At 43.2% G+C, this 14946-nt stretch overlaps 1 protein-coding gene across 1 annotated transcript; it reads right to left on the bottom strand.

The window, feature by feature from the left end:
• Positions 1 to 7704: 7704 nt before the first annotated feature.
• IGFBP1 (insulin like growth factor binding protein 1) lies at positions 7705 to 14698 on the bottom strand. Its single transcript, XM_075083783.1, has 4 exons — positions 14115 to 14698; positions 12262 to 12440; positions 9785 to 9913; positions 7705 to 8631 (listed from the first exon to the last, which is right to left on the bottom strand). Exons 1-4 carry the CDS (start codon positions 14491 to 14493, stop codon positions 8500 to 8502), a joined length of 819 nt encoding a protein of 272 aa, XP_074939884.1. The 5' UTR covers positions 14494 to 14698; the 3' UTR covers positions 7705 to 8499.
• Positions 14699 to 14946: the final 248 nt, after the last annotated feature.

Below are 14946 nucleotides of genomic sequence, written 5' to 3'. Positions count from 1 at the left end.
GTTTTGCCCTACCATTAAAAACAAATAAATATAGAAGAGGCTGGCTAGTAAAGATCCTTAAGTGATACTAAATTCTCTAATCTGTGCATAGCACCAGCCTGATTAAAAAAAAATGCTACATCTCAAGGAACTCAAACTGACTCAAGCAGGCAATCTGTCACATGAATTATTTAAGAAATTGCATTCATCTCCTTTAGTGGTACTAATAGTCTTTGGTATATAACAGAAAACATACAGCTGTAAGGCTAAAAAAAATTGTGTGGTTGTGCAAGTCAGTTTGGTAATTTTGATTGCAACAGATGTCTTTAAAACAAAATGTGTCAAAAAAAACCCAAAAAAAACCTCACCTGTAATTTAAAGCTTCCACATTTTCAGAAGTTGCCTTTTAGATATTTTTTACGAGCACAGTTGATGGCACTACTATTGGATACTTCCTGTTGTCTATCTGACATTCCTGGCAGCTGGCATTCTTGGTATGAAATGCAAAATAACATTATTTCCCCCCCAAAAAAAACCCCACTCTTCAAAATGAAGAGAACCAGTGGTCACTTCTTCCTTTTTGGTTTTTTAACATTCCTATTTCTATGAAGATGGGTTCAGTTCAATAGACAAGTTGTCATTCAAAGATTTTTATCATGTCTGTGGGAGCCAGGCTGCAATTCAAACAAAAATATCTGTGGGCTACATCTGAGCAGCAGAATGTGGGCAGTACAAAGCAAATGTATGGGTCAGTATCAGTTCAGGGTAAGGTCTCTCTCCATGTACAGTTTAGAAATGTTTCCTGCTAAGAGCTCCAATGAGTGGAGAACTTCAGTTTTGGTGGCAGAAATGGAACCAATGCATTAGGAAAATACATCCTGATTTGGTGCCTTTGCTGCCTTCAGCTCAGCTGCTTTATTTTTTTAAGTGAATATTTGTCAGCTTTTTTTTTTCTTATTTTTAACAAGCTCTTTCAAGAATCTCAGGTGATCTGGGTCAACATTATGAAGTCTCAGAAATGTCCTTGTAACTGCTAACATTACTTACACATCAAATATTTGCATGGGAAGGCTCTACAAAAACTTAATGTATATACTGCATAAGTTGCTAATTTCTTTTTGAACATATTTCATCACTAGATGCTACATAGGTACCATATGTAGCCCAGACTGATGTGGTAAGTATTTATTTTAACCAGTGTAAGAAATAGTTGTGTGTATCCCTATAATAGACCAGAAAGCAAGGTAAACTTGCCTGCAGGCAGCTCTATTATCTTTCAAACTATTTGAGAAAGTTCCCCTAATATAGACCTACTGTGCTATAGTCTTTTGAGCTCAGAATATCCTTTTCCACCTTTTTGGCATGCACGCCCTTCAGGGCATAATGTTTTCTATTTGTGCACAGGGGAAGGAGGCTTCAATGAATACCAAAACCACAGAATTAATTAGTTTTTAGTACAGTCTGAACTTTTTATGACTAAATTCCACAGAAACCTTAACACAGCATAATTTCTTATTGAACTGAGCCCTAAATTTAAGTAATGGTTTTACAAACCTTTTGGGAAAGAATTTTTTTGGTATCTCTAGTCACTCCCTAAAACTGTAAGCAAGGATGGCTCCACAGAGATTTTATGTATTAGCAATAGAAATTATATTCGAAGTATGAAAAGTGCTGAGCAATTTTCCTGGATGACAAAGTGTATTAATATTCAAAATGAAATGTTTGTATGAGTAGCTGTTTTGTATGTGGTCCTGCTGCACCTTTAGGAACTCTTCACAGCTATTAATTTCTATCAGAATAATATGCTTGCTTCCAACATTAGAAAAGACTCCTTTTTCTTCCCCCACTCTTTTTCTGAGAGGTCAAAAAATAACCACAAAGTGTATCAGAGTATTCCAAGGGCAGGCTTTTTGTAGTCAGTATCAGTAATGCCTTCGTCTGCAAGTGTGCAAAATTCATTTTGTTTAAGACCATCAGAAGTTAAGTGTTTTGATATGTCCAGTGGACCTGGGTAACTTCTTCCAACTGGAAAGTATTTAACCTGCATTCGATTTTGGAGTCTCCCTCCTTGGAGATATTCAAAAGTCACCTGGACAGGGTCCTGGGCAACCGGCTCTCAGTGGCCCTGCTTGAGCAAGTGAGTTGGACCAGGTGCCCTCCAGAGGTCCTCTCCAACATCAGCCATTCTGTGATCCTATGAACCTGTCAGGATGTGGTAGCTTGGTGACCAGAGTTCCAGTGCATGAGATGATTGTCTACATTATACAACCCACTGACTGAGAAGATGTTACACTTTTTTCTGCTAAAAAGGAAATTTGCTGGTAAAATGGCAAGTGGTGCAAATTTGTTGTTCACCAGAAGAAGTTTTGGTTTTAAAACCCTGCATTTTATTATTTCTTCCAGTTCAGATTTTGCAGCTGTAGAGGCATATACACCAGCCTTAGAGGAAATCCCATTGTAAAAACCTTTGCTTTTGCTTTTGTACCTATATTTTTAAAATGCCAATTACTTCAAGGCTGAAAGTTCCAGCTGAACAAAGCTAGAGACCAGGTGTTAGCAGAAGCAAAGGGTAATGCTGCAAATCTCAGTTTATCCTTGCAGAATGCATGTCCTGCTGCAGTCTGTATCCTGGCTTTCCACTTCTGCTGACCTATCCAAATTCCTTAAGAGTCTTTCTCTGTCATGGCTAATTTCACCCCGCTCCTTTCTCCATGAGTGGGGATGGAAAGAAAGGCAGCAAAGTTATTGCTGTAGAGAGCAGCTGAAATTTCCTCCAGAAAAATCTGTGAGGCTGAGGAAAATGTCATTGAGAAGGACTGCTTCCCACAGCCACATGTGGTAAGCCCTTCCAAAAGTGGGGTAGTGAAGGGACTTGCTTATAAAAGCCAGGCTGAGCGTGCCTTTCCCTCGCTTTCTGCAACCGGAAAGCAGAGGCTATTTTTGCCTGCTTATGCCACACAGACTATTCAAGGTGAAGACTTGTTTCCTACATCTGCTACATATCACATCACTTGCATCCAGTAAAAAAGACCTAACCGACTGAGCTTGAAAAGTTGATTATTGCTTTATCACAGGGGTGCCACATGCAGCCTTCAGTCCTCAGATCCTGCCATATATCTCCACAGCTGCTATTACCCTGCTACCAGTAACATGTTGCTGCTCTTCTTTTTCTGTTCCCTTGCTGGGGCTAAATAGGAAGGCTGCAGCTGCTGAAACACCAATAAACAGAAGCTGCAGGCAAAAAGAAAAGATGAAAGAAGATGATGATATAGCCAGCATTTGCTCTAGGCCTCCAGACACATCCCACACTAAGATGCTTTTCCAAGGAACCTCAGCATCTACGCATGAGGCTGTTGAACTACAAAGCACTGTCAGTGAGAAAGAAAAAAAATCACACATCACCACTGGCATAATTATGCAATTAAAAATCTCAGTGTAGGCAGAAATGGACTGCTCCTTGTTAGCTTAACGGCAGCTGGAGAAGGCTGAGAGCAGGATGAAGACTGCCTGTCCATGTTCTGCACAGCAGAAGTGCAACAGGGAGGCTTTGCTGGAATAGCTGTGCGTGCTGCCCAGGCACTGTCCCTGCTGGGAAACATGGCTCGTAAGGAAGCAGCAAGGAGCCAAGCGTGTGTGCAGCCCTGCCTTCCCCTGCACGCCCTTGCCTCTGCTGGGCTGCCATACTGCCAATCAGAGGTGATAAGCCAACATGGAGTCTGAAAAGGCATGCAGAAACTTTTGCAAAAGGAAACACCAACGTCTGGAATGGGCTAAGTTTAGATTTGTTCATTTGACCTTACTTCAACATCCATGAGCACCCTTGCTCCCACGTCTCTCCTGCAGGAGGTTGCCCCTCTCCCTGGGCTCTCTCAGTAGCTTACCTGCAAATGAACTTTGCACCCTTGGGGAGGAGGTAGGTCAAAGGAAGAGGAAAGAAGGGAAAATAAAATAAAGCCCTTGTTTGTTCACAGAACTATCGTCAGAGGTGTTTTCATTACTCAGAGTGCAAGTGATGGTGTGTCTGGGCTCCTGCTCCACTGCTGTTGTTTTTGGTACTTGCTGGTAATACAGAGCTAACCGTCTGTGCTCCCAGCAGGTCCTCCTCTTCTTTGTCCTCTTCCGCCTTTACCTAAATGTGACTAAGTAATATAGGGTGACGTGTCAGTAAGAGAAGCCCTCCACTTGCCCCAACTCTGCTGTTACTCACTATATATCATCTACCCAAGTCTTAAAGAAGGCAAATGTGCTAAACACAATTAGGTGTTTGTTAAGATGCTCATACTCCACTTTCCTGTGTGATCTGAATCCCTGCCTGATTCTCCATGCAATGTACAAGTTCATAAAATAATTGGTCCATAAATAAAAAATGTGTCAGCAAATAGAAAGTCTGGGATATGCAGCCTGGGGAAGCTGTTTAGGCTAGTGGTTTATCAGTGAAGTGACGGCTGAGGAAAAGTAGACTCACTTCAAAGGTGTTGACTAAAGATAAAGACAGGACTTGTCCATTTGACATGTAGCATGGGCTGAGAGTCTAACTTGGAATGAGTCACTTGGATCTTTTTTTTTTTTACAGATCTGTTTTGTTATTATTATTATGGGTTGGGCAGGGATTAGATGTTAGTAGTGTTCTGCAATAGCAAGGCAGTGATGTGGGTAGAAAAATAACGTTTCTAATTCTGCACAGACATGGCTGCTAGACTGCTGGTAAAGCACAAACATCTTTGGTTGTGCCTTTTCAGAAGAAAACTGCTTTATTTTAGTATTTTACTGGGGCTCCCAAGTAGTGTCTGACGCTATGGGAGCTGAGCACTTTCAAGGCGTGCAGTAAATCCTGTGACAAGCCTCTGCCATGTGCCATTCTTTTCTACGCAGCTTTTCTTTCTCTTGAGGAAAGAAAGCGATATGTGACACATTTTCTATTTGCTTTTTTATTTTGTGATGTTTTTAGGACTCTCACTAGCAAGGTCAAAGGAATATATTGGTTTTGGAAAAGTCTAAATCTTGACGTGCCTGATATCTGATTGTGTTTTGGGCTGGGTCTGTAGAAAGCTGTTCCCTGTCTAAGTTTTGCCTTTGCAAAGCGCGTGTTCTTATGGTAAAGAAGTGACAGAGATGCTGATGAGCTTTCAGCATTAGTGTTGGCTGCCCTCCACCCCTATTTTCTTTCTTTCCTTCTCTCCCCTCACCTCCAAATGTGTCTCTGCTGTACCCCAAAGTGATGAGCAGAACTGACTCAGTATGAACAGAGCCCAATACCAGGTGACTGCAGGTTGTCTTGGACAGTTTTAGGGGAAAACGAGAGTAGAAAATAAAGTGCAGAGGGCAATGACCTCATTTCTGTGCTATGAGCATTTTGCAGCTGGCAGTAGGCCAGGGGCAGGAGAAGGCATGGCTGGAACAAACCCTGCTGTGGGAAATCTGGCAGAGTGTTGGCAGGAGGAAGCACAAACTGGGTAGGTAGGGTTCTCAGGTAACGTGAACCAAACATTACGGATGCCCACCTAAGACCTTCCCACCAATTAAGCTTTTGGGTGGAATGGGAGGTGTGCAAGAGGGTGTGAAGGGAGGGACCTGAAATAAAGAGGAACAGTACATCCCCTTTACGCATCCAGCTGCACACCAGGTGATCTGAGCTGCTAAGAGTATCCTGCAGCACTTTCCCTTTTTCCCCAATCATTCCCACCAGGCTTAGTTCGCCAGCGCAGGTGGGACCACTGCAGCAGGCACACACTGAAGCCAGGATTGCCAGCTGACACATGCCAAAAAAAAAAAAAAAAAAGAGCAACAAAAAAAAAACATTAAAAAAATAACCAAAACAAAGCAAAATTACAGACCTTTAATTTTTCACCCTGTTACTGAGGCTGATCATAAAACTCAGGACAAATCACAATGCACGGTATCTATGGCCTAAACGTAGTCCAAGCTCCTGGCAACACTGTGATAGGGGAGATAAAAATTGCCTTCTTTGCCTCTTTGCATTAGTCCTAATCCCAGTATATGGAAGAGTCTGGCCCAAGTCAGACAGCCCATCCCAGAGCAGCTCAGCAGAAGTCTTTCCTGGTGAGTCCTGGCAAGATGTTACAGGAGGCCAGATTGCAGATAAGGAGGCACCCATCCCCTGTTGCTTTCAGTGGGAGGCAAGGAGCTAAACCCCTCTAAGAAATTGGTCTCTCATGCCTGAATGCTGTACAAAGCAACTTCTGTGCCTGATACATTTAAACGAAAGAGTTCCCATAAAACTCTGTCCGTGTTAAAAACTCTAATTTCTCACAGATAGGATGGGAACCTGCCACCCCACAAAACATTGGAAGTAGCTGTCTGCTGGATTGCTATACTGCAGATAGACTGTGCTATTAATAATTATTAGCACGACGAACATTTCCCCTATATATATAATGAGCTCCACAAAAAGAACCAATTTCTGTTCTGTAGAGATCAACCTTTACACAAGGTTGATGGGGTGAGAACAGAGTGCTCTTAACATTGTGCTGTAGCTATGAGAATATGATTTCCCCTCCTTTCTTCACCATTTTCCCTTGGCAGTGCTGCCTGACTGTTGTTCAGTGCTGGAAAGACTCCATGAAAGGACTCTAAGGTTCTGCCCAAATTTACTGCTTCTTCATTATTTTGATACAATGATTGTCAAGCATTTTGACACAGTGAATGTAGTGTTGTAACAGAGTTTTAGGCAGGTCTTGCTGTAGCTCATTAGGGAGATTAGACATTAATTATTTATAATACCAATGCCATCAACTGCTTTTGCAGTGCTTTCCTTGGGAGGATCTCAAAACACTTTACAAAGAAGCTCAGTAATATATGCATACTTTTAAATCTGGAGCAATTTATTAGATCCCAATTGAATCAGCTGACATTGACATGCAAATACAGACAACACATTCAGCAAGCACAACATGGGATGCCACAGAACCATGATACAGAAAGCATAGAGCTACATGCTTTGGCTTTGCAGTTTCTGCAAGCCACTTCCTACTACCATTTAAAACCCAAAGCTTGTGCTAACAAATGGCAGGAGGATTTTATGCTGAGTTTCCCTCCTGCCAGGCTCTTAGAAAATGTTATTACTCTCCTCGCAAGCTGTTTTATCAGGCAGGGTTGGTGCAGCCTGTTTCCATCTCTGGCACTTGCTAACTCCCACACCAGTTTCTGGTCAAAACCAGATTGAAGCCAGCAGGGCAGTCGCTTTCTCTCTTTTTCTCTGCAACGACTAAGTCAAAGGAACATTCCGGGGAGGGAGGGGGACTGCATCCCAAGCCAAGGGAACCCTCTTCTCTGCTTTCAGCAAAAAGAGTAAGGCCAGGCTTTTCCCCAGCCTCCCTTTTATAACCTCTGACTTTCTGTGCAGGAAATGGCTCTTTTTCATATCAATATTATCTTTTAAATGCACTAATACTGCTGCCTTGAACTTCTGAATGGAGAAAGGCATTCAGCTTTCCTGCCCAGAAACCTTTTAATAACTTCTCTTGGAGGCTGCTGCTTTGCCCAAGGCAAAGGCTTGCGGAGCACAGCTGGGATTGGAGACAACAGGAGAAGGGGAACAGGACGGGGAGAGCAAAGGAAGAAAACTCACTGCAGAGAAATGGAGCTAGGAGTTCAAGAGGCAGATTTGCAAATGGTGCATTTTCCCCTATGCTCCCACCCAGTGCTGCACTGTCCTGCTGAGGTCACACTGCTGAACTGGAACACAGAAAAAGCAAGAGACCCAGACAGCACCAAAGACATTATTTAATAGCTCATCTTAAATAACATGACGATGTCAACATGCAAACAACTTACACCTGTCGAAGTGGCACAGAATATCCTGTTGTGTTTTGCCATTCTGCTGGTGCATATGTTTAGAAAATAGAAACAAATACTGTCCCATCAGGAGCTTCAGTATATAATCAAGGTTTAGATTTTCTTTTTTAAGAAACAGCTTGACATTGAAACAGAGGTGCAAATGCAACATGATATATAAACAAAACAGGTTTTAAATAAGTTTCTAAGTGTGTTCTCTACTGGAAGCTATTTTTTAAAATTCAGTTTTACATCTATAAATACATAGTACAAAAATGCAAGTTTACAAGCCATTTTTGCCAATAGAGTTATGCTGTTTGAAGTTCTAAGTAGCAACATTCCTCCAACCTAAGATGCATACATTTAAGAGAAATAAAATTAAGTATTTACATATAAAGTTATGAAGTGTTTGAGGATATAAATTAGTAACAACACACGAAGATAAAAATACATATACTGTGAAATAAATAATTCAACAGCTTTACATATGAAGGTATCTATAATATACAAACAAAATATACAAGACTGTAGGACTTGATCATGCAGTTGCTCATATCTGTCACTAGACCATCTGAGTAATCCCAGTGCAGTAAAAAACCCTACTTTATGGGATGGCTCATATGCTGAAATCCAGGTGCACAAAACTGGCTTACTGAAACTGATGGAAGTGTCTCCTGACTAGATCAGGTGCCAAAGAAAACTTGGTGTGAATGAACGTGTTTAGTTTTATTCTTGTGAGTTGAGATACTGATGGCATTCGGGGTCTCCTTTCATTTCTGGAGATCCAGGAATTCTTCTTCCATTTTTTGGATAGACACACCAGCATCCAGCAGACTCTCCATCCAGTGAAGTTTCGCACTAGAATATAATTAGCAAAACAAAACACACAATAAGCAACTGTAAGCAGAAGGTTACCTGTAAGTAGAGGTGTTGGACAGAAGTAGGATCAGAAGGTAGGGACCTGCCATGCACAAACTTGTTTTGAATGTGGTGGCCCCTGCTCAGACAGAGTCTCTGACCAATACACTTGGTTAGGGATCCATGACCCAAGCTCAGCTACCACAACAGCAAGTTCAGATTTAAAACAGTTTGCCCACTCCTGGCAAACAGCAGTATAGACCAATATTTTCCAGCATGAGAAATCAAAGGAAGGCAGAATATACAAGCTGGTAGGGCGAGAGCTATGACTGGAGGGTCTGGCTCTTCACACATGGAGGCAAATAGGGTGGGTTTTTCCTTGGAGAGGAGGTTAAACAGCTTTCTGTTGTGCCTGATGAGATCCCAGGTCACAATATCTGTGAGTCACACAGTGGTGCCATGCCCAAAAACAAGGAGTCTCGGTGATACAGATTTATGCAGACCTACTAAATTTGTGTGCATGACCTGTGGTTACAAGGGTGTGGCTTGAGGTTTGGAGCTTTAGTTAGGTTTGCAGATTACTCTCAGTGTAACTTGCAATGGCTTTTTTGAGGCTATAATGGAAATGAGCATATAACATAATCCATAGGCAGCACAAATCAGTATTTTTGTTCTACTTTCAGATGGCTAGTTTTGCTCCAGAGAGTTTTTTCACTGCCTGCATAAGTTTTTCACTGCCTGGGAGCTGAGAGCCTCCTTTCTTCATAGTGATTATTATATATTCAGTGGGCTTTGCAGGCAGTATGGTGGATATTATGAATTAATGTCAACTGGGAATATGCTAACAAATCAGGTACATGGAGCTTGATTTGGCCTGGGAGCAGACAGGGTTAAAAAATTTTGGAGAAGGCCTTGCATGCACCTGTTCTGTGAATGAAAAAGACTCCTGCCTCCATTGCTGTCAGCCCACAGCATGCATCTCACTTTTAAGAGAAGGACAAACCATCTGCTCCCACTACTAAGAATCCCTGTTTTCACAACCTGCTTTCCAGCAGCTGCAAACTCGAGTTTGGGAGCAGAGGGCTATGAAAGCGTTGGCTGTGTCAGGCTAGTTGCAGCACTGCTGTGAGCAGACAGGGGAAAAGGCACCTACCTGTTTGCTGTGGTAAAATCCATTCTTGTTGCAGTTGGGCAAGTAGAATTTGTAAATCTCCCCTCCGTTTCTCTGCTGTGCCTTTGCCAATTTATACAGGGCTCTGTAGAGCTCCTTCTGACAAGGTCCCTGCAAGAATACCATGCAAAGGTTGTCAATACCCAAACCACAAAGAAACCAGCTAAACAAAAGATGATCAGTATGAAGATAGCGAAAGCTAAAAATACTTATTAGTCAGTGTGCTGGTTTTGACTAGGATAGAGTTAGTTTTCTTCATAGTAGCTAGTATGGGCCTATCTTTTGGATTTGTGCTGAAAACAGTATTTATAATACAGAGATGGTTTGGTTATTGCTGAGCAGTGCTTACACAGAGTCAAGCACTTTTCTGCTTCTCACCCCACCCCACCAGTGAGCAGATTGGGAGTGCACAAGAAGCTGGGAGGGGACACAGCTGGGACAGCTGACCCCAACTGACCAAAGGGATATTCCATACCATATGATGTCATGCTCAGCATATAAAGTTGGGGGGAAGAAGAAGGAAGGGGGTGATGCTTGGAGTTATGGCGTTTTCTCTTCCCAAGTAACCATTATGCATGATGCAGCCTTGCTTTCCTGGAGATGGCTGAACGCCTGCCTGCTGATGGGAAATAGTGAGTGAATTCCTTGTTTTGCTTTGCTTGTGTGCATGACACTTGCTTTCCCTATTAAACTGTCTTTATCTCAACCCATGAGTTTTCTCACTGTTACTCTTCCAATTCTCTCCCCCTTCCCACCAGGGGAGAGTAAATGAGTGTCTTGAGAGGTGCTTAGTTGCCAGCCAGGGTTAAACCACAACAAAATCACAAAGAAACCAGCTAAACAAAAAGTGATTAGTATAAAGCTAGCAAAAAGCTGAAAATACTTATTAGTCATAAAATCTGCACCAAGCTGCTTTGCATGTAGTTTTTACTTTTTTCAGTAGGAGTACAGCCAGAAAACTCTGGTGTTGCATTTAGGCCTTTGTTTTTATCCTTTGAGGTATTTTCTGTCCTCAGAAACATGAGGATTTAAGTCCTTAAATTGCCACACAAGGAAATTTAACCTGTACTAAGTAAACACATTACTGCTCAGAGGGTACAATCTCTCCTATTATGGGGAGGTGCACGTTAGGAGGCTGGTGTACGTGAGACTAGCCACGTTTTCTGCGTTGCCATGGCCCTGTGCTCTGTTGAAGTATGGAGAATAGGTGCAAGACATATATAGATGGTGCAAGAGCAAACATCTGAATGTTTGTTATCTTTTGTACAGGACAGAGCTGTTGCCAAAGCAGAACAGAGAGCACCCCTGTGGCTTTGAGACCCAAACTCAAAGTGCCTGGAACTGGGGATGAAGAACTGTTTGCAGTATTCACTTTTTTCACAATTTGCTTGCTCCATTTTTCAAAGTCACAATTGCCACATATTAATAGTACCCAATGTGTTTAAATGAGTGAAAGGGGAGGAGAAGTGACTGAACAAATATTTTTACTTTAGAGTGAAAATAATCGTACACTTTGCTTTTGCAAGACCTTCCCATGTCAGCCCTTCACATAAGCAGTCCTATTCAAGTCAATGGGCTTATCTGTGGCTCTGGGTGAGAAAAGCAGAAGCCTAAAAATCAGAAGTGGAGCTAATGGTACTTACATGTAATAGTTCAAACTAAGTCAGTGATTAAGTCCTGTTCTGAACGTGGAATGAGTCTTCCTAGAGTGGGGTGGTGGTTAGTAGGTTTTTGCCTTTTTTTTTCCAGTTTGTCTGCGACCATTATGAAACCGGGGTTCTATGGTGCCCAATTCTAATTCAGCTCCGTGCTGCGGGTGTGCGGGCTGCCTGGGACTGGTTTAACTGTGGTTCTCTGGTGCCCTCATGTGGAACATGGACATGCTTGCAAGGGTCTCACAGCCCATTAGCCACTGTGAGTTTGCAAAGCCGAAGAAAAAGCTTACTTTAATTGCTGAGCTTTCTGTCTTTTTACATGCATGTACTTAATAGCGTTTCCTTCTGATCAGAAAGAAATATATTTTGGTTTGCATTTGTGTTTCATCGATAACTACATGTAAGGACTCCCTTTTATTTCACTGAGCATTGGACCAGTGACAAATGCCTTTTAACTAACTTTAACTTTTTAACTAAACCAAAAAAAGGAGTCCAAGATTTTAATGTGGGCTCCTGGAAGTTGAGGGCCTATTCTATAATCTGATATAATTCAGAGAAAGATTCAGCCTCTGCAAGGCATCTGTCTAGGACATGTCTGAGGCCCTTCTGTTTTTATCACTCCTGCCATTTTGCCTGTTCCTCAAGCATCTGATGAAGGCATTCCAAAAGCCTGTTTGCTGACTGTCCAAAATACTGACATCCCAGTGTTGCTGCTAGCAACATTTCATGCACATTTTCATTTTGTAGTCTGAATCAATAGCATCTACTGAAATGGTCTCTGAAAGATTTGCGAAGAAAACCCACCTGCTCTTTCAATTTCTTGAGTTCAGATCCTCTCTTTGCTTTCATGTTTTCATATGCAGTGATGGCATTCCAGGGGATGGATTTATCCTGGCCTATTGGAAACATCAACTGATAGTTCAGCAGCTGATCCTGTGTCATTTCAGTGCTTTCCAAAGGCATATCCTCAGGTTCGATAGAGTCTGGAAAGGAATGATATTAAGGTGAACGTCTTCAGCGAACATTTACATTTATTTCTCCAAGTTAAAATAGGTAAAGAAAAAGAAGAATGATCATGCAAGAACAAAAAAAGTAATATCTAAGATGGCTCCACTACAGTAGCTCTTGCAGGAGTCATAAACTACACGTGCAGCACAACAAATTAAACTTCTGTCATAAATTCATTTGAGGACGCATCAGCTGTTCTCTAACAAATTGGTTATTTCATGATCCTTCAAAATCACTCTAATCCCAAAGATGAAGGTGGAGCCTGTCTGTTAGAAATGAAAAAACTTTCTTGACCACAATGTGTTATAATGACTTTGCTAAATGAGGCAAGACTGGAGTTACTCTTGTGATTAATTTAGATTTCTGTCAGCATCATGTGTTTTAGTTTTTATTCAGGAGAGGAACTGGTCCAGAACTGATCCCATGGCATCCTGTACATTGTTCCATGGCTTGCCTCACATATGAGAAGGGGTAGCAATTCACAGGAGCCAGCAGTAGCTCATGCTCATGGCCTGCTGTGGACCAAATAGTCAGGGAATGGCAGAAACTTTTTGGCTCTGCCTGATCATGGCCACCACGCCAACGCCTAAGTCAGTGTGTGTGAACTCTCTCACTGGAAGCAACAGAAGCTCTTTGCAACTACAGGGATTTATCATGGGATAAAAGTTTGATATGTGTCTAAATGACATTGGATCAAGGCTGTAAACAATCATCCAATGGACTAAAAAACACCTGGTTTAAGAAAAAATGGAGTTGGAAAATTGAGAAGAGAAAGAAAGAAAGAAAGAGTAAAAACTAGGAAAGAATGAAATAAAATAAAATACTAGCCCTTTTTAACTGCAGGAGGCTTAAACACTCAGTTTAGTCACTTATCTCCCCTCCCTGCCCCCTTAAGTGCAAGAGTTTTCCAGTTACTGCCACCAATGGCCATTGTTATTTTGAGTCAACAGTGACTAATTTTGTAATGCTACTGGGTTACCTTAATCACCACTGCATGAACATAGCAGTAATGGTGGTAAAAATAATAAACTGTAAAATAATTAAACAACACTGAAGAAGTTCCTGATCATCATACAGCATAAGATGCTTGATATGTCTTTTTGCTCAAAAATAGGTTGGCTAGCACTGCACTACTTCAGATACATTTTATTCTTGAAGTGAAGCCAGGCACAAAGCCTGGTTAGGTCTTTTCATTCTCTACCATGTCTTTTGGAGATGGACATAAACGAAGTCTAGAAAACATTTGTCCTACTCTAGTTACTGTTTGCTACCAAAGAAAAACTGTCTATAGCCTCCCAGAAACCTTATTCTGATTCTTCTGCATCGTCCCATTACTACGCTTCTGGGTCTTCCTGCTTGCTGCCCATGGCATAACAGCCTGATGCGAACATCTCTTGGCTCTACACCAGGATGCATCTCACCTTGCACAGGTAGAGCACGTTTTCCTGGAAAGCGCTGCCCGTCTTCCCTATCTTTCAAAGGCCTGCCTAACTTTGCTCATTTTTCCAAGCTCCTGACGCCCAGGGCCCGCCCCAGGAGCACCCCGCCTGCCGAGCCCTGGCTTCCCTGGGCGAGGGGCTCTGCCGCAGCGCCCCGGCGCGCAGCTCCCCAGCCCGGCGTCGCGGAGCGGGGACGCGATCGCGCCGTACCTGCCGCCTCCGCCGTGCGCATCCCTCCGGCCTCGCTGGCGGGCAGGCACGTCCCTTGTCCCTGGATGAGGGCGGAGAGGGGCCGGGGCTCTCCCGCGGGGACGTGGCAGCGGAGCCCCTGGCGGCAGCGGGCCGTGTAGACCCCGCACGGATGGCCCGGCCCGAGGGCGCAGGTCTGGCAGCAGCCGCAGCCGGGCTGCCGGGCAGTCTCCGGGCAGTCGGGCGCGACGGGCGGGCAGAGGGCGAGCTTCTCCTGGGTGCACGGGGCGCAGTGCATGGGCTGCAAGGCCACCCCGGAGATGAGGCGGGGGCCCAGGAGCGACGGCAGCAGCAGGGACGGCAGCCAGCAGCGGCGCAGCAGAGACCGCAGGCTACTCATGTCGCTGATGAGGAGGGACCACAAAGAGGGTAGCTCAGCAGGCTGAGGAGCAGGAGGCAGTTTACATACATTCAGCTTGCCCGGGCCATTTATACAGCGCTTTGTCTGGCTATTAATCTTTAACCCCGAGTTAACTATTATCTGAACAGGAGGGTTGGAGAAGCATCATTTCACTGGTAGTTCAAGTCCCTGACCACTCTTCCCCTCCCCTTTTCACTTTCTCCCTTTATCTTATTTCTTTCCTCCAGACATGCAGGAATGCTTTTATTCCCTCACCCCCACCTCTCTGCCCTAACACAGTTAACAAGGAAAAATGTGGTGGGGGTGGAGGGGAAACGGGCAGAGGGGAATGGATGGATGCGGGGTATCCCCTCCCCTTTTGCCTGTCAAAAATGTCTCCTGTCTCCTGTTCTTGACATTTGATAAAAATGTAAATGTTTTTTAAAAAAAGGG

Source organism: Phalacrocorax aristotelis, chromosome 2 (assembly GCF_949628215.1).
Source record: "Phalacrocorax aristotelis chromosome 2, bGulAri2.1, whole genome shotgun sequence".
Lineage (NCBI taxonomy): Eukaryota > Metazoa > Chordata > Aves > Suliformes > Phalacrocoracidae > Phalacrocorax > Phalacrocorax aristotelis.
The sequence above is the reverse complement of the archived record's forward strand: the minus strand, read 5'-3'. Positions and strand labels throughout refer to the sequence as shown.

Coding starts and splice junctions, on each gene's coding strand:
- IGFBP1 (XM_075083783.1), bottom strand. CDS start 14,493: ATGAGTAGCCTGCGGTCTCTGCTGCGCCGCTGCTGGCTGCCGTCCCTG. Junction 12,441..14,114: donor GCGCACGGCGGAGGCGGCAG/GTACGGCGCGAT, acceptor ATTCCTTTCCAG/ACTCTATCGAACCTGAGGAT. Junction 9,914..12,261: donor TCAAGAAATTGAAAGAGCAG/GTGGGTTTTCTT, acceptor GTATTCTTGCAG/GGACCTTGTCAGAAGGAGCT.